This window comes from Schistocerca piceifrons, chromosome 8 (assembly GCF_021461385.2).
Source record: "Schistocerca piceifrons isolate TAMUIC-IGC-003096 chromosome 8, iqSchPice1.1, whole genome shotgun sequence".
NCBI lineage: Eukaryota > Metazoa > Arthropoda > Insecta > Orthoptera > Acrididae > Schistocerca > Schistocerca piceifrons.
Genome location: NC_060145.1, coordinates 96,527,767 through 96,552,886, shown reverse-complemented (window position 1 = coordinate 96,552,886; position 25,120 = coordinate 96,527,767). Strand labels below are relative to the sequence as shown.

The following is a 25,120-nucleotide window of genomic DNA, read 5'->3' as shown; positions in this document are numbered from 1 at the left end:
AGAACACTGCAGAGGGAGTTTATCTCGATCAAAATCGCTAAAATGTACAGCACCAGCCACTGCGGTTCAACAGATGAAGAAGAATTGGCGGTGATGCGGAGGGAACAGAGCACCTCCAACACACATGCTGCCGAGACAAATGCACTAGGGCCAGCGCCGGTCCACTACTGATGGCAGTTGGGCAGGAACAGCAAGTGCGCTCGGGCTCAGCTACCTTGAGTGGGCTGGAGGCCGCTTACAATGCAAATCATCGATGGGCATTGACAGCCAGTGTCAACAGCGAGTCAAGACACTGATTGTAACTGTCGGAAAAAATAACTAATTCATAATCTTCTTTCACTGGACCTACCGGCGACAATAGGTCAGCACCATCCGTCTGAGGAAAACTGGCAAGGACCAAACCGGGAGAGTGCGTTCTGACACAGACCCATCTCCACTTTCGCCCTCTCAACAGTCGCCTCTTGCAAAATTGGTGTCAAGAAGTGGTCGTGCTTCTCTTTCGTACTGGAGCCACACCAAAAGTTACAACAAGTGTGAGAAATGCTTTCTTGATCATACGAGTATGTTTTGATTGTGATCATTTTCTGAATAGGTTGCACTGAGTTCGGAGTTACTTTTGTAAAGCCTAGTGATCCCATAGATCTACATGACTTCAAATCGAATTAGAGTGTGTGAATTCAGTGGCGACAGATCGTAAAATTTGTAATTTTTCTGGCCACAGTGCACCCTGTGATAAATTTATCCCTGTAATATGTTCCACTTGTGGGAAGTACTGTTGGGTGCCATTGAGGTGAAGTAATAAGTGGTGTATATTGTGTGTGGTTTTACTATGATAGAAAAAGAAATTGTACAAATTTGGCACATACATCAGCTACCACTACAGCGGACACGGCATTAGCTCTGACGAAGTAGGTTAAATTATTAACGAAACAGAACGAGCAAATGGCTCAGCAGTTACATAGTCAAATGAGAGATCCTTTACAATCCGGTACTGGTGAACTTAATCAAGACGGGCAGTACCTTCCCCATCCGTGGGCTGTGGCCACAAAGTCTAATTTCGCTTTTTTTTGGCAAAACGTTGGAAGGATGTCGCTACTTTTATTCCGGACATGGTACCCGCAGCCAGCTTGTGCAACTTGTCTGAACAAACACCATTGCAGAGTGCCAAACTGCGCTTGAAGTTGTCTTACAACCCGAATGCCGGTGCAGTTTTATCGACAGGGGCTGAGGAAAGAGTACCAGATGTGTTCCTAAGAGGGATTTCTCCAGAATTTTCTCGCAGAGCGAGAATGGAAAATGCAAAAGACATAGCAGCAGCGTTGCATGCAACGAGTTATCTGCAAGAGATAGATAGTGCTACTAAGTATCGCAATGATCATAAAATGTTTGAGTCAAACAAAGAATGTTACCGCTTTGGAAGAAAGGGTCATGTAAAAGCACAATGCCGCTAACCAAAATGTTTTCATTGTCGACGAGTTGGTCATAAGGCACAGGAGTTTAGATCAAAGAAATAGGGTAACAGTAACGGGGAAAAGAAGTCGTTAAATGACAACAGGAACCTTCCTTCCGTCAAGAAGCATTTGCATTAAATAGAAGAGCATGCAGAGATGAACTGTTCTTTGGTGGCTTGGTTGGAAGGGAAACAATACGAATTTTAGGTATATACTGGGCACACATATCGGTTGTGAGTCCGGACTTAGTGGATACGAACAGACTACAAGAACCGAGGAATAAGTTGCGTGCAATACATGGCAATGCACTTGATTCAATTGGGACAACACGGCTCGGGTTTAAGATAGGAAATGCAGGGCTTCATGAGCAAATGGAAGTTTTGCCGACTGTGGGGCGTGTCCTGCGCTACTTGGGTTAGACTTTCTGGTTAGGTATCGTGCTAGAATCAATCTTCGGCAATGGACAGTTCAACTCTATAGTAAATTATTTCCATTGGGTACAACAGTTGCAAATGTTTCTATATCACAAGATACAACCATTACAAAGGTGACATTGAATAAACTGTGTATGAGGACATTAAAAGTTGTTTTGCATGAGACACTGCCAGCGGGTACAGGAAAATTAATCTGGGTACCAACATATATTGACATTCCACAGGATATAGTGTGTTTGGGAGGCTCCTAAAGTAATAACTCGTTGAATGAGCAACAATGTTTTGTATGTAGGATCGTAATGCTTGCAAGGGATATTAAGGGTCAGGTTATGGTGTCAATGTGCTTGGTCATTTTTGGGGAGATGAAGCCACATTAATGATTGTTGAAGAGAAAGATATTGAGGTTTATAGGGTACAAGGTAGGACAGAACGAAAAGTTGATATATCTGTACTTTGAGAAAAAGTGAAGCATCTTAAAGGTGAAGATAGATTGTTAATGGAATCTGTGATAATACGATATAAAGATAATCCCGCTACGCCAATCACACAGCACAGAATACCAACCCGCAATCATCCACTGTATTTAGAAGACAGTATCAGTTACCTAATAATTTACAGCCTTTAGCAGTGAAATTTGAAGATCAACAGCTATGTGGTAGTCCACGGTCAGTGAGCATAGTAATTGCGTCAAAAAAGTCAACAGATCCAACAAAGAAATATCGGTTCTGTTGCGACTATAGATTCTTAAAGGAAAAAAAAAAAACAGTAACAGATGCGTACTCGATCTCTAATGGTAACCCTGAGGGTCGGTCTAAAACAGTGTTGACGTCTTCTGGTCACTACCAATATTGTAGGATGCCTTTTGGATTGTTTCACCTTTAATTAGGTGGGGTCCTTAGCGATTTAAAACAAAACAAATGCATGATCTATTTAGATGATATAGCTGTATTCGCAAAAAAGACCAGAAGAGATTGTTCAGCAATTGGAGAAGGTATTTTACAAGTTGGAAAAAGAGACTGCGAAAAGGTATTACGTTTAGCTGGACACCTGACTGTGAGTCAGCATTTCAAAATTTAAAAGATGGTGGTGGTGGTTAGTGTTTAACGTCCCGTCGACATCGAGGTCATTAGAGACGGAGCGCAAGCTCGGGTTAGGGAAGGATTGGGAAGGAAATCGGCCGTGCCCTTTCAAAGGAACCATCCCGGCATTTGCCTGAAACGATTTAGGGAAATCACGGAAAACCTAAATCAGGATGGCCGGAGACGGGATTGAACCGTCGTCCTCCCGAATGCGAGTCCAGTGTGCTAACCACTGCGCACCCTCGCTCGGTTTAAAAGATGGATTAACTTCAAATCCAGTTTTGATTTTTCCAGATTTTGCAGGGTTTCACACACTACATGATCAAAAGTATCCGGACACCCCAAAAACACGCGTTTTTCATATTAAGTGCATTGTGCTGCGACCCACTGCCAGGTACTCCATATCAGCGAGACCTCACCGACCAACATCGATACCTCTCCTCAGTGCAGCACTGTGAAGAATGGGCTGCCATTCCCCAAGAAACATTTCAGCACCTGATTGAACATATGCTTACGAGAGTGGAAGCTGTCATCAAGGGTGGGCCAACACCGTACTGAATTCCACCATTACCGATGGAGGGCGCCACGAACTTGTAACTCATTTTCAGCCTGGTGTCCGGACACTTTTGATCACATAGTGTATTATTGTGTGATGCAAATGGTACAACTTTAGGACCAATTTTTGGGCATATTATTGATGGGAAAGAACAACCAATTGTATATAAGAGGTACGTTAGAAAACTATCCGACCCTTTATTTTCTCAACACCTGATGGATTTGAATCTAGCACACTTGCATGAACTTTTTCCCGCCTGTTGATAGCGTCAGTTGCTGGCAAGCAGTAGTTGAGTGAGGTAGTGTGTAGTGCTTGCGTCTGTTTGTCATTGCAAGGGAAATGACAGAACGACCGGAGCAGCACTGCTCCATCAAATTTTGCCAGAAACTGGGCGACAGCCAGGCGGCAACCATTTAGAAGATTCGGATGGCTTTTGGTGATGCTTTGGGCATCACACGGGTTAAGGAGTGGCACAACAAGTTTAAAGATGGCTGCAAATCAGTAGAGAGCGAGCCATGCTCTGGTCGACCATCAAGGAGCCGAAATGACCAGGCCATTACCAAAGTGAACATTGTGGTGATGTGGGACTCTTGTGAGACTGTCACAGAAATTCTCACTGAAATTTTTCGGCACTTTCCGCTGAGACTGAAGATTTATCAATGAAGGGAGTGTCGGAAAAATTCTTGCCAAAGCTGCCGATGGTGGAACAAAAGCAACTTCACGTTGAAGGCTCACAGGACATGCTGAATTCTGCAAGCAGTGATCCCGAATTTGTGAACGCCATAATCACTGTTGACGAGTCCTGAAGGTACGGAAATGACCTGGAAACCGAATTCCAATTGTCACAGAGGAATCACCAAGACCACAGAAGGCCTGCCAAGTGCAGAGCAATGTCAGAGTGACGATGACTGCTGTCTTTGACTCCTGCAGTGCGGTACACCACAAGTATGCAGCACAGGGTCAGATAGTCCAAAGAGTGCTCAAGGAATGTCCTCTATCGCCTACTTGCTGCTGTGCAGTGCAAAAGACCAGATTCGCGGTCAACAAGTAATTGGCGCCTCCATCACGAAAATGCTCCAGCACATTCCTCGCACTAGATTGAGCCTTTTTTGACGAAAAACCAGATTCACGTGCTTCAACAGGTTCCTTACTCTCCTAATATGGCCCACTGCACCTAATGGATGTTCCCAAAACTCAAGTGGTCACTGAAAAGAATGCAATCTCAGACAAGAGAGGACATTGTAGCAGCAATGACAGCCGAGCTTAACTCCATTCCAAAAAAGAGGCTTTTTTGGCATGCTTGCAACAATAGAGGCACAGCTGGGAGATGAGTGTGGAGCCCAAAGGGAACTACTTTGAGGACGGGTGATTATGTGTCCAATGCTCCAGGTAAGCCAGTTTTTTTTTTCCGGCCAAAGGTCAGGTACTTTTCTAGCAGACCTCGTAACTCTTTGTCAGCTTAATAAAGCTGAACAAAATTATTATACCACTGAAAAGGAGATGCTGGGATTAACACACAGTATTTCTTATTTTACATGTGATCTATAATGGTTACTGATCATGCAGCTTTAAAATGGCTACTAGGGATAAAAAAAATTTAAATCATCTAGAAACATGGGCTTTGAAACTAAATGACCTTCAATATGATGTGATTCGCAAACTGGGTTTTAAGCACACAAATGCTGACGCACTTAGTATGAAGACTGGGTCATTGCAAGTCTATGGGTTTGATCTCAAAGATCTGAAGCAAGTGAGAAAAGTTTATCAGCTGTATTGCAAACAGCCACAGTTTGTCATACAAGATGGGATTTGTGTAGATCAACCAAATGTGGAGCACATGTTGTTGTTCGCGCAGCTTTGTGGAGAGAATTATTACAGCAAGCACATATTTATGTGGCATCAGGTTATGGGGGTCTTAGGACAACAGATAGAAAATTAGCAGCAAAGTTCTGGTGGAGAACAAGAAATGGTGATGTTCAACAGTATGTCAAGAACTGCATTCCATATGAGCAATGTAGTGATGTATACCATCAAAGGATACAATTACAAAGACTACTGGACACTGGCTACCCATTTCAAATGGTAGGAGCTGATATTTCGGGTCATTTCACAGGAGTCAATGAGACAAATAGTTTGTATTATCAAGTATCGATCACTTCTCAAGGTATTTAGTAATGGTAGCAATACTGGACCAGAAAGCGAGCACAGTAGCTCATGCTATGTTAAATCATTGGATAGTTAAATTTTGGGTACCACAAATGTTTATTACAGATCAAGGGATAAACTTCATGTCTGATTTCATTAAGAAGTTGTGTCACTTCAATGAAAGTAAGAGTCGATCCCCCCCCCCCCCCCCCCCCCCCCCCCACAATCACAGGCAAATGGCCACAAGGAAAGAGTTCATAAGATTACATCAAAGATGCTAAGCCATTCTGTGAATTCCCAACACCTAGACTGGGATGTATATTTAGATTTTGTAGTTAGTGCCTATAATTCAAAGATTTTGTAGTTAGTGCCTATAATTCAAAATCTCATACAGGAACAGGGTTATCACCTTCTGAATTTGTAATGGATATAAAATGCCACCTCCATTTGATGTGATTCAGCCAAAGTTTGGAAAAGAAGCTGAACTTGTTAAAATATTTGCAAAAACTAAAGAAAGCCTGGCAAAAGGTAAAACAGGATGACATGAATGTGCTAGAATGTCAAAAGCATAGGGTGTTAAGTAAGAGGGTTTTACCACAGTATCAGACAGCCCAATGGGTATTACTTGTGAACCCTTACACTCTGAAGGTTAAGACATAGAAGTTTTTGATGAAGTTTCAGGCGGTCAAGGTAAAGTCGCCTGTAAATGTAAAGTTACAATTGCCACGATGAACTTCAGTAATTCGTTTCAGTAGAATTAAACCTTTACAAGGGGATATAAATTTCTTTTATCAAGTAGCAGTGCAACTGTCATGTACTAGAACTAAGAAGCAAAAGAGTAAAGAAATACCACAGATTAAGCCATATAGGTTGGGATCACAGAATACATAGTTGGAGATGTAGAGATACATGGGTAATAGTAGCATTTTTTCCATGTTTTTATTGACTAATGTAGTGTACTTAGGAATATTGGTATTTTTGTTGTATTTCCACTTTTCTACAGAGGGGAGAAGTACATGTAAATTATTTCCTCCAAGTCATGGCGAGGACGAAGCCTAGACAGGAGTTTAGCAAGTGTTGTGATCTTGCTCATCTTCGGAGTAGATAGAATTGTCACCGGCCTTTGCAGAAAGGGGTTTCGTTTGCACAGGAGCTGGATGTAGTCCGCACAAATCAAACATGGTCACTGAGACTGACCTTTAACTTCTGGGAGGTATGGTATGAAGTGATAAGGCTACAAGATATGTTCTTGGAAGTGCTAAAGGGAGCAAAAGAGGGCAATATGATAGGGGATGAACAGAGTGAATATTATGAACTTAAGTTTTCCTCTGATAAGTTGAGAGAGCCATTGTAGCAAGTAACAGGTACATATTCTCTAGTACGGAGGAAGAGAGGATGGCTGAATGCAGGTGGTAAATTACTAAAAACTGCGTACAAGACAGCAGATAATGATGATATTTCAACTTTGAATACTACAATAGGTTAAGTGAATGAAGCAGCAAGGCATTCAGAAAAAATTGTGGGTTAGCATATGAAGCAAATTATGGGTATGGAGCAAGGACTGTTAAATATAACTGAAACAATGCATTAAATAACAAATTAATTACAGTAACATGCTAAGGATACAATGAGTACTGTGAGTAAGAATTTAGGTATAACACAGAATCATCCAAAAACATTAGAGAGCAAATTAAGGATAACTAGGCTAATGAGGGAATTAGCAAACAGTTTAAGTGACACTAGAATAGAAATGGAATATATTCAAGATGCCCACCATGCTATGTATAAAGAATTAAGACTATGCTATTAATCCCAAAAAGACTTTTGCAAGTATTACTGCAAGCAGAATAGGATTTCCTGGAGGTCTGCAGCATGTTCCTTCCCCAAATGAGAGCAGCATAGCATTTTACTGTCATGTTTCCATAGTTAAAAGTTTACTCTGATAAAGGAAAATCCAGGGTAGAATAATGACAATATTTTGAAAAGGACAGATTGCTACTCTCCATACAGAAGAGATGGCGAGTTGCAGATAGACACAACAAAAAAACTGTCAAATAAGGGAGCTCTCAGCCAGAAAGGCCTTCATCGGAATTAGACAATACACAACACAACACTACACTACACACACACACACACACACACACACACACACACACACACACAACTCACATACACATGACAACAGTCTCTGGCTGCCAAGGCCAGACTCTGGCACTTGCATAAGTGTGTTTGTGTGTGTGTTTTGTCTAATTCCAATGAAGGCCTTTTTGGCCAAAAGTTTACTTGTTTGACAGTCTTTTTCTTGTGCCACTCAGCATCTCTGGTACATGGTGAATAGCAGTCTATCGTTTTCAAAATACTGTTATTACTCTGATAAAGCATGTATATTTTAATTCACAGTAACTAGCTGTAAGTTACAATTTGAATGTTATACAAGTCATGCATAACCAGCTGGTCTTACTGACAGATGGATTAAATCCTCAGTTAATGAAATATTGCTTGTATCTGAAAAATGGGAAATGCACGTAGTTTTATCGGTAGTAGTTTGGTAGGTGTATTAATGAAATTATTACTATTTGTCCTGCACGAGTAGTTCAATCATATAACTGGTACTGTGGAGTACAACTACTTTTGGGGTATATGAATGCAACAGATAGTAATCAGGTAGGTATAAAGCCACAAACACATTTTCAGTGTGTCGGAAATAACTGGATTTATTCTGTGTACAAGCCACAAATGGTAATAGTGAACTGTTACAAAAACAGGACTTTTACAGGAATGACAAGAGTGGAATTGCAGCTCAGTGGTAAATTAATCAACGGAACAGAATGTGATATAGCGAAAGTAGACTTTCATCTACCAGCAACCATCATGGGTACTACGGTAATTGCTAATGTACAACCAACATTGTGTTGGCCAGAGAAACCCTTCAGCATTTTACATATTCAGAATATTTCCTTTCTAAATTACACTCTGCATGCTATTGTACTACAGGGCATAGATACCTTAAATAATGCACAAAATGTGCAAATTGCTCTTGATCAAACATTAAGACATGTTCAGGAATATTACCATGAACAAAAGCAGAACACAGTTACTATTAGCGTAAGAGCCACTAGCGTAATCACAGTACTAGCAGTCATTTGTGCAATTTATGTTTAGCTAAGATGTAAAATAATGCAAGCAGAGTTAACAACCACAGATGAGGTTCTCTTGGAATAGTTTGTACCAAAAAGAAAACCTGAAATTGTAATACAGGTTAAGCTGGTAAAGAATTTTGTAAGATTTTTATAGTAAAGGTTAAGATTTTTTTGTTTTTTCTAAAATTTGGGATGAAGTTTTTAGAGGATAGGGTATGTTGCAGCCACACTTGTACAAGGCAGACCAAAGCTGTCTTCTTACATTATGGTGGTGTCAACACAAGAGTGGGTCAGTGGAAAACACAACACCGGCACTACTGGTGAGCCTGGTAGCAGACCTGTAGTGGGACAGGATCACGTCACCTTCATTATGTGATGACAGAAATGCCGTAGCTAAGGCAATAACGCCTACCAATAGCTTTTATGAACCAGTTCTGTATGATAACAAACTCATTAAGCAAGCACAGTAGAGTGAGAATTGCTCTGATACCTTTGTAACAGGAAGACTTTTATAGTCATGACAAGTGATGTCGGGTAAACGTTAGCCACTACTTCACTCCATAAATACCCCAGCATTTTAGCCCATAAGGCAGTCGGTCAGATGGATTGATGGCATACATAAAGTTCACACTCTATTTCTTGATTATATTAATGTGACATCTGGCAGAAGTCTGTTGTAGATTTCGTGCATGCTACTGAGCAACGACAGCTACTACTGGGAGAGATGGCTACCTTGCCATAATCACCAGTTGCTAAAAGTTCAATACCACAGCCAATCGTTGTGGCAAATGGGTGGGCCTGGGGGTCTTCCCTATTGTCCAGGGTCAGGACACCAGCATTTGTGATACTGCAGCGGATTGACCAAGGCCTATCTGAACAGCAGACCAAGATCATCATACAAGGCTACATAGCAACCGTCATCATGGTTCAAGAGATGAGGGAGGGTGGCAGTGAGTGAGGAGGCGACGGACTGCCTTTCAAATTGGCATGTGCGAGTCCGACACTGGCATCGCCTTATCTCCCCGCCATGGAATTGCAGTATGGCCAGCGCCGGAGCCACCGTGGGTGGCAAACTGCAATAACAGCAGCTGGCCAGGAATGGCGAAAGCGGCGTCAGCTACCTTGAGCAGGGTGAGGGCTGCTTATGACATGAATCCTCAATGGATATCAACAGCCAATGGCAACGGCAAGTCAAGAAACTGATTGTAGCTTATGGAAATAAATAACCAATACTGAATCTTCTTTCCTTGTTCCCACCTGTAGTAACACATTGCCACCACCATCCTGAGGAAAATTGCCAAGGAGTGAACTGGGAGGATGCCTCCAGACACAGAACCACCTCTACTTTTGCCCTCCCAACAGTCGTCTTTTGCACCACTGAGTCAGAAATTCATAGATTTTGAGAAAGCTGTACTAACAGCTTGTGGCAAGCAAGGTACTGATTCAATCCATGTGAATATTCAGAAAAATTAAAATATCAGTGCACACAGCTTCCACTGGGCTTCACCAAGAGAGATAAATTTAATGCTGAAAGATGAAGAGTTTGAGGAGTAAAGGCAACAACTCACCGAGTAGAGGAGACACTGATCCCTGACAGGCACATAAAAAAGATTGAAAATTACAGCTGGATGGGAGAAGCAGGAAGTGCTCAGTGTAGGGATGTGTCACCGATGAGCTTGTTCCAGTTGCATTTAGGGAAGAGGTGGGGGAGGCATAGGAAGAGGGAGACTATAGAGAGGAGTGTGTGAGTGCAATTGAGTGATGTTAGTGCAATGGGGCAGGGGTGGAGTTGAGTGTAAGGCAGTGGATAATTGATATTGCAGCCAGATGGATTACAGGATCGAAATGTGAGCTACAAAGACAATTTTCATCCATATAATTCCTGAAGCTGGTGTTGGGGGAGGGGAGGAGGTCCATATGGTATGCACCATGAAGCAGCTGTTGAAATCGAGCACATTGTGCCCAGCAATGCGCTCTGCCAGTGGGTGTTGGTTACAGTTTGGTGGCCAGCTGTTTAGTAGATGTGCCCACATAAAATGCTGTGTAGAAATTCCAGCACAGCAGAGCTGGTATATGACTAGATTGCTTTCACATGTGACCCTACCTCTGATAGGATAGGATATATTGGTGACAGGACTTGAGTAGGGTGAAAAAGGGGGGGGGGGGGGGTATCACACAGGTCTTGTGCCTTTGTCTTCCACAGGAGTATGATCCATGTGGTAGGGGGTTAGGCATAAATACAGACTTGGATATTGTTAGATTGACGGGTGGTGGAATACCACTTTGGGAGGGGTGGAAGAATTGTATAGCTGTACAGAATAATGTATGTGTGTATTCTGTAGCTCTGAAGAAGGATTTGTCCAAAAGCTGTCTAAGTTCCCATGCTTTACGTGTGCCTACTGACGACTTGGTGCCTCCATTACTTGCCAAGTTGTAACCTTTCCTGCTCAAGTTATTTATATCCACCAAGAACTTTCCATTAACAAACTGAAAGGTGAATAACATACAAATATTTTGGAAAATACACTTATTTCATGCTATCAATCAGCGTTTTTAGTACGAGAATATTATGAAAAGGATGGACTGCTAGTCACCATATAATGGTGGTGTCAGGGCACAGGCAGACACAACAGCAAAGCAAGTGAGCTTTCAGCCAGAAGGTCCTCTTCTAGAATAGACAACGCGCGCATGCATACACCCACACACAAACAAACACAAGCACAACTCACATACACGTGACCACTGTCTCCGGCTACCGAGGCTGGACTGAGAAAAACAGTGCATGATGGGAGAAGCAGTCTGGGTGGTGTAGATAAGGAGGCTGGGACGGCGAGGTGGAGGGATAGCAGGATATGGGTGGGTGATGGTACAGTGCTGCTTGTGGGAGAATACAGGGACCAGGTGGGGAGGGTGTAGGGCAGCTAGGTGCAGTCGGGAGTCTGGAGGTTGGACAGTGGGGGGAGGGGGGGGGGGGGGGAGAAAATGATGGAAGTAAAAGCACTGTGTATGCACTCATGGAATGGAAGGCTGTTGTGTAGAACTGAGGAGTGGGAACAGGAGAGGAGATGGGTGGGTGAAGGACACTGACTAACGGAGGTTGAGGCCAAGGTGGTTATAGGAATGCAGAATATATTGCAGGATGAGTTCCCACTTGCATAATTCAGAAAAGCTCTTATTGGTACGAGTGTGCTCAGCAACTTGGTGGTCGAGTTGTCTCTTAGCCACAGTTTGTTGGGGGCCATTCATGCCGACAGATAGCTTGTTGGTTGTCATGGCCATGTAGAACATAGCACAGGCAACATAGCATAGTGGTTTCAACTTAACTTGTAAATCACGTTCACAGGTAGCCTTGCCTTTGATAGGATAGATGATGCTTGTGACTGAACTGGGGTAGATGGTGGTGGCAGGATGTATGGGACAGGTCTTGCATCTAGGTGTACGAGGGTGGATCAAATATAAACGGGATTTTATTTTTTACTTAAATTCATTTATTATGTTACACGCATGGGAGAAGCAAGGTTACCCAAGAGACTCATGGGTTTAGCAGTAGAGGGTAGGAGGAGTCAGGGTAGACCAAGGAGAAGGTACCTGGATTCAGTTAAGAATGATTTTGAAGTAATAGACTTAACATCAGAAGATGCACTAATGTTAGCACTGAATAGGGGATCATGGAGGAATTTTATAAGGGGGACTGTGCTCCAGACTGAACGCTGAAAGGCATAATCAGTCTTAAATGATGATGATGATGATTCATTTATTGAAAAACTCAATGCAATTATAATTTATTTTTCCACAGGGGTGCACCTGTTGCTCAGACATCGTGAGCATTACTGACGAAACAGCGGGAAATATCTAACGGCATGCTCTCCTCACTTCTAACTGTCCCGCCTAAGCGTAGGTTTGGAAATGCATTTGTCCCAGCGTATGGGCAGCACCAGCCAGTTGCGCAAGAAGTCTTCCACGCTCTCATCATCTTCAAATCATCACCTTCCTAGAGCTCCTTTAAGCGTTCCGAATAAATGGAAATTGCAGGGCGATAAATCTGGGCTGTAAGGAGGATGATCCCGTGTAGTCCATTGCATTTCCTGTAGCTTGGAGACAGTTAGAGCTGTTAGAGCTGCAGTATGGGGTCGCGTATTGTCGTGGAGGAGGATGACCTGTCGAATCGATTGGTCTCATCTTTTGTGGCGATACGCAAATCTCGCCTCGTTCAACAGTTTGCAGTATAAGCAGCATTGATTGTGTGTTGCTCATGCAAAAAATCAATCATCAAAATGCCTCGCTGATCGAAAGAAATGGTTGAAAGAACCTTGCCAGCTGATAGTCGGGTCTTGGCTTTCACTGGTGCTGCCTTCCCTTTCCTCCGCCACTCCTTACTAGCTTGTTTGCATTCTGGAGTGTAGTGGTGAACCCATGTTTCATCTCAGGTGACGATCCGACTCAAAAATGCATCACCTTCTTCCACAAACCTTGCTGTAAGCCTCTGACAGACCTCCAAAAGTCTCAACTTCAGATTTTTGGTCAAAAGTTTAGGAACCCATCTGGAACATACTTTACGGAACTGTAGGACATTCGTGATGATTGCTTGACAGCTTCCATAACTGATTCTGACTTTTTGTGCAATTTCTGATACACTTGCCCATCGATCGTCGTCAATAATGTCTTTAACCGCACGAATGATTTTGTCTCTGATGCTAGTCCGAGGACGGCGAACGTGTTGCTGATTTTCCACACATTCGTGTCCTTCCTTGAAGTTTTTATGCCAGGCAAACACACACATCCTTGATAAAGTTTTATCACCAAACTGTGCAGTAAATCTTTGGCAGCAAATTTCTGGCAGCTGAAAACCTTCACAAGCAAGAACTTTGATAATTATGCGTTGTGCAATGGAGGGGTGCACCAGTTGCTCAGACATTGTGAGCGTTACTGATGAAACGGCGGGAAATATCTAACAGCACACTCTCCTCACTTCTAATGGTCTCGCTTATGCATAACAGAAGCGTGTGGCCAGTCCTACCAAATGTTGATGATCGGGAACAAAAATCCCATTTATATTTGATCCCCCCTCATATTACAGGAATATGAGCCATGAGGCAAGGGACCGGGAGTGAGAAGGGATGGATACATCGTATTTTGAGATAAAGCAGTAACTGACAGACTGAAAATACGAGTATTTTCTACAAAAGATCACAGATCACTCTCTACTGACAAGTGTGTCCAGTTCAGATAAAGGATATTATTACCAAAATGATAAATAGCAATTGTAGAGGAACTTTTCAGGTGCTTGAACTGGGAATATGAAAGAGTACATATTAACAGAACATACCTGAATCATCTCCATTTTGCTGCTAACAATGTACTTTTTGTCTGTAGTTCAGATAAACTTCAACAGTGAAGGAGTATCTTTAAACAGCAAGTTCAAAAGTAGTCATGAAAATCAATTAAAGTACAACTAACATAATGTATAGGCAACACACTGAAAACAAAACAGTAGAAAATAACATTGAAATTGTAGACCAAGTTTAATTTTTATGTTTAGGGCAGCTGAAAACCGCAACTGTGTGGACAGTGAAAGAGAGAACATTAGAGTAAAAAATGGCCTGGAATGCTTTTGGTTAACTAAATAATGTATCAAAAACTAAGCTTAAAAAGTGTCTGAAAAGGAAAGTTTACAATCTGATAATCTGTTAATTTACAAACTGGTAATATACACATATTACCAGCTCTGACCCAAGGCAGTGAGGCATGGACTTTTAAACGCAAAAGCCATTCAAAAACAGAGTCACTCAGCGAGATGCATGTAGGGAGTTAGTAGGAGAGGCAAGAGAACAAATAAATGGCTCAGGGAACAGATAGGAGTGAAAATGTGATTACGACTCTAATGAAATTCAATTAAGGTATGTGGATAAGTCAATTATTAACCACAAAGTAGTTATAAAATTTTATTGTAATGAAATAGGAAACTTCGAAGAACATCTTTTTTTGACATATTCTCCTTGCGTTTCCAACACACTTGGTCCATCGTTGTGCAAGCTTCCTGATGACCTCATAAAAGAAGTTTCTCGGTTGAGCTGTGAGTCAGGAATGCACCAGTTCTTTCACTGCTTTGTCCAAGGCAAATCAATGGCCCCTTAATGCCTGTTTGAGTGGACCAAACAAGTGATAGTCAGAAGGGGTAAGATCGGGACTATATGGAGGGTGATCCAGTACTACGAATTGAGTTTCTGGAGTGTTTCAGCAATGTGGGCAGCAATATGTGGATCGGCATTGTCATGCAACAAGACACCTTTTGGCAGCAATCCTTGGTGTTTGCTTCGAATTGCAGGCTTTAGCCTGGCAGTAAGCATCTCACTGTAACATACATTGTTCATTGTTGTGCCCCTTTCCCCATAATGTTCCAGTACTGGACCCTGTGCTTCCCAAAAAACCGTAAGCATCAATTTTCCTGCAGACGGTTGGGTCTTGAACTTTTTCTTGCATGGCATATCTGGAAGTTTCCATTCCATGCTCTGCCGTGTACTCTCCGGTTCATAATGATGGATCCATGTTTCGTCACCAGTAATGATCCTGTCTAAGAAGTTGTCCCCTTCGTTACCATAGCGATCCAAATGTTTTTTGCAGATGTCCAAGCTCGTTTCTTTCTGCAACTGTGTGAGTTGCCTTGGGACCCATCTTGTACAAACTTTATGAAACCCAAGTCTGTTGTGGATGATTTCATAGGCAGAACCGTGACTAATTTGTAGATGATGTGCCACTTCGTCACTAGTTAATTGTCTGTCTAAGAGAATCATTTCATGTGAACGCTTGATGGTTTCTTCATTTGAGGCGGTAAATGGTCGTCCGGCTCCTTCATCATACGTAACACTTGTGCGACCATTTCAGAATTTTTCAATCTATTTGTAGACAATGAGTTGTGGCAAAACACTGTTCCTATGCTGTACCTAAAGTCTTCGATGAATCTCAGTCCCTGATACGCCTTCTGACCACAAAAAAATGTATCACTGAACATGTAGCTGGAGAATGTAATTCCTTCAATCAGCAGTAGATGTCAAATGTTTCATGACGAACTTACTGCAGTACATTCATTAGACTGTAATTAACATCCAACTTAGTGCAATTGTATTCTGAGACGAAACCACAATATTGCATTTCAACAGAGCTTTTTTTTTTGTACTTTGTTAACAAATAGTTCAACATCATTCTCACAATTTATACAGTAGGCAACCACATGAAACACTGCTGGGCTGTGAAAATGAATGGTAACCCCACATTCTAGCCAGAGATGCAGACAGTTTCGGATGACACAGCATCCCAGCATGGTCAAGATGACACTGTGCGATTTGATCACATACTGCCAGTGTACTGCTAGCATGAGTACAACAGGAGATTAGTAGACAAAATCCTTTCTGACATGACTGATAGTGACTCTTAATTTTTTCATTTGTTTTCCTTGTACTGAAAAACTGCAGCAATAAAACAGAAGGTAATTTATGGCTTAGTCAGCAGAAAAAGCAACTCCACTGAACAGATTATCTTAGACCAGTGTAATTACAATATTTTTCTGGTTTATTTATCAGTTGAGTTCAAAACATTTTATATTGTGTTTTATCAGTTGTTGTTTCACTTGTAGGACTTCCCACTCAGGGAAGGATGCACAAGATCCACAATTAGTTCTAAAAATATGATACAATTCCTGTGGCATATGAATTTTTCGTGACAAGTGACATGTTTACAACATTTTCTCCTAAAGTGTAAAGTGCAAAGAAGTGTGTGGTATAATAATCTTTTAAACGGAAACTGTATGATGAAAGATATTTTGAATATTAAATCTTATGTTTTGGAGCCAAATTGACGATTCTATTTTAATGAACAGAAACAGAATTGTCAACATGCCTGGATGCCCAAAATCGTAACGTCAGTCAATAACACCACAAAAAAATTCAGAAATAACATTTTGAATGTTTATGAAAGAGCATCAAAACTGAGAACGGACATAAGCACCAGGGTGCAACCCACAACCAAAATACCATGACTTTCTGTCAGCTGTCAAGATGAAAACAACTGGAAGTTTTTGATACAGACTGTCTGTTTAATATCACTACACTGCATACAATTCACTATGAACTTTGGATAATTTTTTAAAAAAATATCATGAAAACATAATTTTACAATAAATATAACACACAACAGAAGCTGTCCTTAATGCGAAAAATGTCATTCACATACACGTAAGATACTTTATAACTTTGCCCACATTATACATGTTGCACTGTACTCTTCATATTTCATTTTATTTACCATCTCTATTCCTGCCACTCCGTTACCTTACTAAATAAGAGTTTCTTTAGCCTCTCCACACAAATAGTGTGTGTGTTTCTTCTATTTACATTTATACAGTTTCAATTAACATACTTATAAACGAATTGAAATATATGCATCTAAATATGGGGATTATTCACACATTCACAATCAGTATTAGGCTCTCAGATTCTAAATAAATGGACAAGAACATAAAATATATGTTTTTAAAAAACTGTCTGCTCAAACAGTAGTTACATAACTAGTAAAATTTAAACTGTGTACGTAGATTTCTCTTCGCATCTTTTTCTGTTGTTTGGTTGTTATCCCCCCCCCCCCCCCTCTCTCTCTCTCTCTCTCTCTCTCTCTCTCACACACACACACACACACACACACACACACACACACAGCGAGTTTATTTCTTCTCTTCTGGTTTTACATAGTAGTTTAAGAGGATACATAAATAAATTATATTGGCATTATTGCACCAATTTTTTGATAAAGTACAACTGGTATAAAATTACTACACTCTCGAATATTATAATTATTATTTTGATTGTTTCTTCGTACTATTGTACAAGACCCCCTAAGTGACGATTTTGATGAAAACTATAAATTACCTTCCAGAAATGTTATCAAAAGTATTATCTTCAAAACTCTGTACGAAAACTGGTGTCGTGTTTCCCTGCTCAAAAATCTATAAATGCTGCAGAAATTATCAACTCCTTCATCATTAGTGCATTTTATCCCTGCAATAAATTAGCAATACAATTGTCTCCGACATAAGTATTTGAAATCACCCATGTTTAGCTGATAACACTGGCATTAGCTGATGGAAGTACTTAAATACTTCTCATGAGCCTGTAAGGTACCTCTTTATGAAATAGTTAGTAACAAGTAAAGAACAAAACTCGTATTTTATTTTAGACCTACAATCATAATGAATGAAAGGCATACCGTGTAGGGTCTAATTATTGTCAGCATTGCAACATAAATAAAATATCTGAATACTATAAAAAGCTTACTGTTCTTTACGAAGTACTTAAACGGCCACTCATACACAAGATTAAATAAACGGTATCCTATTTTCACGGGGTACTATGTGCCAGGGATCAAAACCATACAGAATTAAAAGAAGAACTTCACACAATGAATAAAATAAACTATACAGAGATCTGATGAAACATATTCTCTTTTTATAATTCCAACATTTTATAGATATCATTTAATATAGAAATATACAAACAGGGGGCCACTTAAGGCATAAAAAATCTCGCAAGTGAATATGGTTGTCAGAAAGAACGAAAGAAGGAGGAAAAAGGAGGGAGAGAGGGAGGGAGGGAGAGGGGGAGAGAGAGAGAGAGAGAGAGAGAGAGAGAGAGAGAGAGAGAGAGGATGGAAAGTAAATTCTAAGAAATTATATAAGAATATTAGCTCTTCTGATGAGACTGGATTATATGGAAATTATTTAATGTATAGTGTGTTTCTCTTCATTCAAGATCCAACATTTTGTGATGATCATCACAAATTTATCACATGCTTAAGTATTGCACAAAAATGGGCATGCAGCTCTCGTATCAAGTACAGGATGGAGAGGAACTTCAGGTTCTTCCTAACATAACATAGCTCATCAGCTTTTATGTATGTCAGGAATGTGGCTAGTGAAGATCCCAAGCAAAATCACAATTTCACTAACTAAACAAAGCTAACAAGGATCCATAAGAGAAATCAGCATCATCACAGGTCACTATTGCATGTACTACAATTTCTGATGCCAATACAAGCCATTATTCTTTCTTCCAGTTAATCTTCAAAATATAATAATTTCACAGTTTACATATTGTTAAACCTGGTCTTCATTTACTTGATTTACTTGGTGTGAAAAGACTTATGAAGTTGAAAGAAGCAGGAAATGGTGATTCAAAATTCAAAAAGTTTCCTTGTGATGAATTAAATATTGTAGCAACAGTAACCAAGGCAAGTATTAGAAATAAAGAGTTTCCAAACCACGGTTTTAACACATGGGAAAAATTGACACCCTTCTAGATTTTTACATGAAACAATGGCCGTAAAATTCAGTAAAAATAAAACAGGAAGGCAGTAATCTGCTAGTACAAAAAGCTACAAAATCAAACTTCTGAACCTGCCATCTTTTAGAATTTGATCATCCTTTGATGTATCATACCTGCTGTACCTCTCATTCATGTGCAAAAATATGTCAGTTAAGGGCAAGGCAACCACATGCAAGTCCTCTATAGGTAAGCGATTGCCTTTCTTTTATTTTACATATTTCTCCAGCCAGGATTTTCCATTATTGTTATTCATATACAAGCACGAATCACAGCGAAGAAAACAGTGTACATCAGCACTGATGTAATCTGCTGACCACCTTAAAAGTTGGTCAATTTTCAGGAACTGTTTATGACCTGCTCTCACAAATAATATCAGTCAAGCTATTTTGTGATAATGCATATTACTGTTTGATGCACTTGCATGCTACACAATGGTCTGCAGGACTAGAAGAAGAGTACATGCTAAAGATGTTGACTGCAAGCACCCAAATCTCACAAACAATATTACACATCATTTTCTTCGTACACTGTCCTTTTCAGATTGACAGTAATTGACCACTCCGGTGCAATCTTCATTGCAATAACAGCTACCGAAACATTAGCCGCCATGTTGTCACGATCTTTCTTAGTGCTGGCAAACTGAATGCACACTACATGTACTAACAAATATCACAATAAGAAATTGTGTTGCCTAGTGGCATCTGGTGCAAAGTACATTACGTTTCCACACTACATCATATTCAGCACATCAGGTGGTGGACGTGTTTTCAGGCGACTGTGTGCGCTTTTTAACTATCAGTTTGGTATCAGTAACATGTAGGCCGTGTGGTGACCGTACGGCGAACTTCGCGAGAGCGGCAGCAGTGACGTTTGGTGTGTGGCGGAGGTCTAGTCGAACCAGAGCATCGCAACGTGCCAAATGGTCGAGACTGGAATCAGTCAGCAGCCGACAGGATGAGAGATCCAAAGATGCTAACGTGGAAGTTGTGGCCGCAGGGGGCGCAGCCAACTGCGCCACTCCTGCATCCGTCACACGAACGCACTGCAACACAATTACGGTTGGTTGTAAATACAAGGTACATTATTCAATACTGGAGTGATAGCAATATTAGAAGAAAAATAATGTTCTACTTTCAAAGCTGTTTCTTCAAGCACAAGAAAAATTTACAAAAAATTGCAGTTATATTGTTTATTAAAAGAATCCTCCAAAAATCTAAATTTGATGTAACCACCTTGATTGCAGCCTCCACTCTGGATCTGAATTAAAAGTGTGTCCATTAGATTTGTTTCCTCTCCATTTCTTGGAATAATAGTGTAACAGCTGCTTTGGAGTATGTCATGATGAGACGATGTCCTGTGATCAGCCCTCTCAACAACATTCCAGACAGACATACTGTGTACCGAGCGAGGTGGTGCAGTGGTTAGACACTGGACTCGCATTCGGGAGGACGACGGTTCAATCCCGCGTCCGGCCATCCTGATTTAGGTTTTCCGTGATTTCCCTAAATCGTTCCAGGCAAATGCCGGGATGGTTCCTTTCAAAGGGCACGGCCGACTTCCTTCCCCGTCCTTCCCTAATCCGATGAGACCGATGACCTCGCTGTCTGGTCTCCTTCCCCAAACCAACCAACCAGACATACTGTGTTTATGTCAGGACAGTGTGGGGTCAGGGAGATGGTAAAGTCTTCCAACTACCTATACTGGCATCATCATAGTTCCATTTTGCACCAAAGGATCTGCATGTGCAGAAGTATCATCCTGTGGAAAAATGTGTAGAACCTCCTTCTACCTTTTTGCACCAGGGATTTAACACAAATGATAATTAAACTGTTTTGTGGAAATTTTGCCATTTTTAAAATAAAAGTAAGTATTGTATGTACAATATAAGTTGGCATTGTAATTGCAATACTGATTCCAGTGTGCTGCCTGCCCTGCATGAAAGAGGTGGAGCTGTTTCCCCTGCACATCTGGCCGTCCTACAGCACCACATAAACCAAGCAATGGTCATGTGCTTGTGTTACCAGCATCCCCTGCAAAAAAGCCATGTTATATTGTACATGTACCAGAAAGGGGCCATTACTTGAAATAACATCAAGCATTGTGCATTAGCTGAAACTTGGTGCTAGTCATAACAGGAATATCCTCAGATCATGAGCTATTGATTCATAATCATATAAAAAGATAAAGAAAGACAACTGCCACACTTTTCATGGAATACAGTAACAAACTGCAATATGCAATGCTTTTCATTTTGGCATGTTCTGAAGACATTTGTCATACTGTATGATATATATCTCAGGATTTCCCCCTCAAATCCTACACACAGTTGTCTCATTCTTATTCAAAACTGCAGTCAATTGTCAGAGTGATTGCCTAGGATCCTACAAAATAATTTCTGAGTGTTTATCTCTTTTTCTGGTGTCCATGACAGTTCATACCTGAGGAAGGTCATATGAATTTTTCACAAGGGGAGTTCACCTAGCACGAAAACCTGTGGTAATCACACGTCTTCCGTTAAGCTCCAAAGTCACATTGGTAGAGTGCTGTAAAACACAAAGTAATACAGTCCCAATGCTTTCAACAGCACAAGTCCTTTTCACAAAAGAGATTTACCTGGTCCTTCTCCAGCTACAAACCCACCTTCCTAGAAGCCGTCTTCCACCTTGTCAGGTTCATATCCAAAATTATGTTTACATTAAACCAACCAGTAAGCAACACCATCTCCAGTTTGTCAGCTGTCATCTCTTCCACGTCAAATTCTTCTTCCTTTAAATCTAGATATTTTTAGTAAATAGATCTCCCCCAACATCAAATTTTTCGGTAGTTACACCAATGAATTCTCTCCAGCTTTCCTCTCCTGCAACTAAGCCACTGACTTGTCCTAAAACAGCACACTCATAGGTACTATCCTCTTTGCCCTTACCAGCAGAAAGTTCCCACTTCTAAAGAAGTCAGAAACAGCCGCCGAGTCCTGAAATAAGATCATATAACTCCAAGATATTTTTTTGAACTACCTAAGCTTGCTCTCCATTACTCTGCTAACCTTTGCACCTTCATCAATGCTTATGTCATTCCTACACTCTCATCCATACTTCAACATTTCTAATTCCACAACTTATTTCACTTGTTCCATCAATGACGAGAACCTTCAGGAATGTAGGATGAGTCATGGCATACACTAACAAATGAGAAGCAACAAATCTGTACACTCTACTAACAATAAATATCACTAGACTGTGTAATATTATTTCTATATGAAAAGTAAAAAAGTAACTTAAAAGAAATGCTGCCACTCTTGAGAAAAAAAGCTGCTGCTGCCTCAGTTCTATTAAATAGATGCCATTTACCGTCTATCGGCAGCTTAATATTATTTTATTACTTTGGTGCTTTTCAAGGAAAAAGTTACATTTGTCATAAAACAGACCTGCTTCCAATATACATGCTACCGTGCAATGACCTACTGCTCATCTGCTTATGTACAAGTTGAAAAAGACATTAAAGAACATATTAATGACAAACATTCAAAAAATTATGAAAATGTTAGAATGATATGCTATAAAATACTCTTTAATGTTCAAAAATACTCTCCTGTACTCTTACATACACTGATATTCAGAGATTGTAAAGCTTTACTCAATCATCACATTCTCAATAATACAGCTGTACCTAATTTAGTGAAAGAAAACTTTGCTTTGTATTCACTATACTTCATAATTAGCTAACTTATTCTGCCACAATACATGCATACAAACAGCATTTCTCACCTCTTTGTTTGGTGAGTATATACACAAATCCTTTGGGTTTCCATCCCTATAGCAAGCTACATAAAACTAAATACCTGTGAGAAAAGCACAATTCTTTCAAATTAATATCATAACATCTAAATGTTTGTCTTTGTGCCTTATTTATAGTGACACTGAATACAAATCTTACTGGAAATGACCGTCTTTTGAATTGAAACAGCCATTTGGTAGATATGAGTGAAATCCTTGGAATAAATGCTATTTTTTTGTTCTTTATCTTCTCCTGATATTATTTTTGCTTCAGTTTCATTGTTTAACTGTTCATGACCATTCCTTGTGAATTTTTAAATTAATATTGCCAATTACTTCATTTCTTGCAGCTAAAATGGCTCTTTCAAATAACCAACTTGAGTAATTTTGGATAATGTTTGGAAAAACTTTATCTATTAATTCATTTGGGCTGTTGACAATATTTCATAAATCATTTGTAAGTTGAATCTGTCCAGTCATACAATCAACTGGATGGTCTTCAATAATTTGTAAGAGTTTTTCAACAAAATGTTTTACTTCTCCATCATTGGACAGTTGCACTCTCATATTTGCACAAGCAGATCAGATTTTTGAGTACCAGATGGGTGAGTCGACCTTAGACTAAGTCATAATAGAGAAGTGATCAGCTCGTTTGAGGGAATATATAAGACTAAATTTTACACTGTTCTGAGAATTGGTATATTCAGTTAATTTACATTGTGGAAAACAGAAAGAATTAAACTATTGTGGAGGTTTAAGAATCTTCTCCAAGGAAGGGATATTTAGGTAGGAAAACCTTTAGTGGTCAAAGATGGATCATTTCATTCACAGCCACTCAAATTTGAATTTGTAGTGGTGTACACAACAGAGATTTTGGTTGGAAGGCCCCCCATTTGATCAATGGTGCGAATAGTTCAGCCTTGGCAGAGCCACATCTAGTGAGAAAGATGTCTGCTCATTAATGTAGGAAGGATTTTCATAAGTTTCTGTGGGTGATGCTGACAGGCTCATGCAAGTGTTTGACTGTAGCAGGGGCTACTTTCCAGTTTGAGTTGCTTATGGATAAATTTATCACCCAACAAAAAATATTAATAAGCTGAATTTTCCACATTTATATGTGTTCTTAAGAAACCATTCAAACACAAAGTACAGCATTATTTGTCATGCACCATACCACTGGGCCAATGTAATTAATTACTATTATTGTAGTCAGTTGCTCCACAGCTGGATGAAGTTTTTACATTTTATTATAACTTACAATTGGGATAAATAATTTAGTTAGAAGCCAATGCCTGAAATGTTTGAGAATTGTTGCATCTTTATTAATTTGCAATGGTGGTGGCACTAATACTTTTTTTATATACAAGGCCAAATTAGGAATGGGGATACACTGGAACTGAATTGCAGGGAGTGTACTACTGATTTAAGCGAAAAAATAAAATTTCAGTCTGCCTAAAGTATAAAAGTAGAAAGTTCTGATCTTTTTATTGAGTAGTTTGGCGTGATCATATAAGAATAAAAATATAGTTTTGGTGAAAGAAAAGAAAAACACTTTAGAAAGAAAGGAGTGAAAAGAAATAATATTTCTCACATTCATAAAATCCAATAGCTGCAAGAAATGTTTTAACTAAATGAAGTAATAATTCACAGTCATATTTTAATTAAGACGTTATTCCAGAAAAAAAAGGAAGGAAGAAAGAAACAAACAAACAAAATATTTTACACATACAAAAAACTGCAATGTATCAACATGTATCTTATGATATCAGAGGAAGAAAGGAAGATTGGGTTTACCATCCTGTCGACATCAAGGTTATTGGAGATGGAGCAGCACAAGCTCGGATTGTGTCAAGGCTACAGAAGAAAATTGGTTGTGGCCTTTCAAAGGAAGCACCCCAGCACTTGTCTGGAGCAATTCACAGAGATCACGGAAAATCTAAATCTGGATGGACAGACGCGGGTTTGAACCATCGTCCTCCCAAATATGATATCAGAGGAATATCTTAATAAATTGACCTTATCCTGACTTTAGTATCTTTGGCTAGTGATTTATTACATCTCTGTTAGCTTACTGCTTTTGATAACAATGGAAAGAATATCATTAAAAATCTTCATGTAAAGTTGCTACATGTAAATCTTGTTATATGTGATAATTACATTCTGCGGAAACAC

The 25,120-nt window shown here is 40.0% G+C and overlaps 1 protein-coding gene across 1 annotated transcript in view; it reads right to left on the bottom strand.

The window, feature by feature from the left end:
* Positions 1-16,873: 16,873 nt before the first annotated feature.
* Positions 16,874-25,120, bottom strand: part of LOC124712097 (jmjC domain-containing histone demethylation protein 1) — a 126,208-nt gene continuing 117,961 nt past the window's right edge. The window contains exon 17 of the mRNA XM_047242394.1: positions 16,874-20,217. Within this exon, the coding sequence (XP_047098350.1) occupies positions 19,924-20,217 (294 nt within the window). The 3' untranslated portion in view covers positions 16,874-19,923. The remainder of the gene's footprint in view (positions 20,218-25,120) is intronic.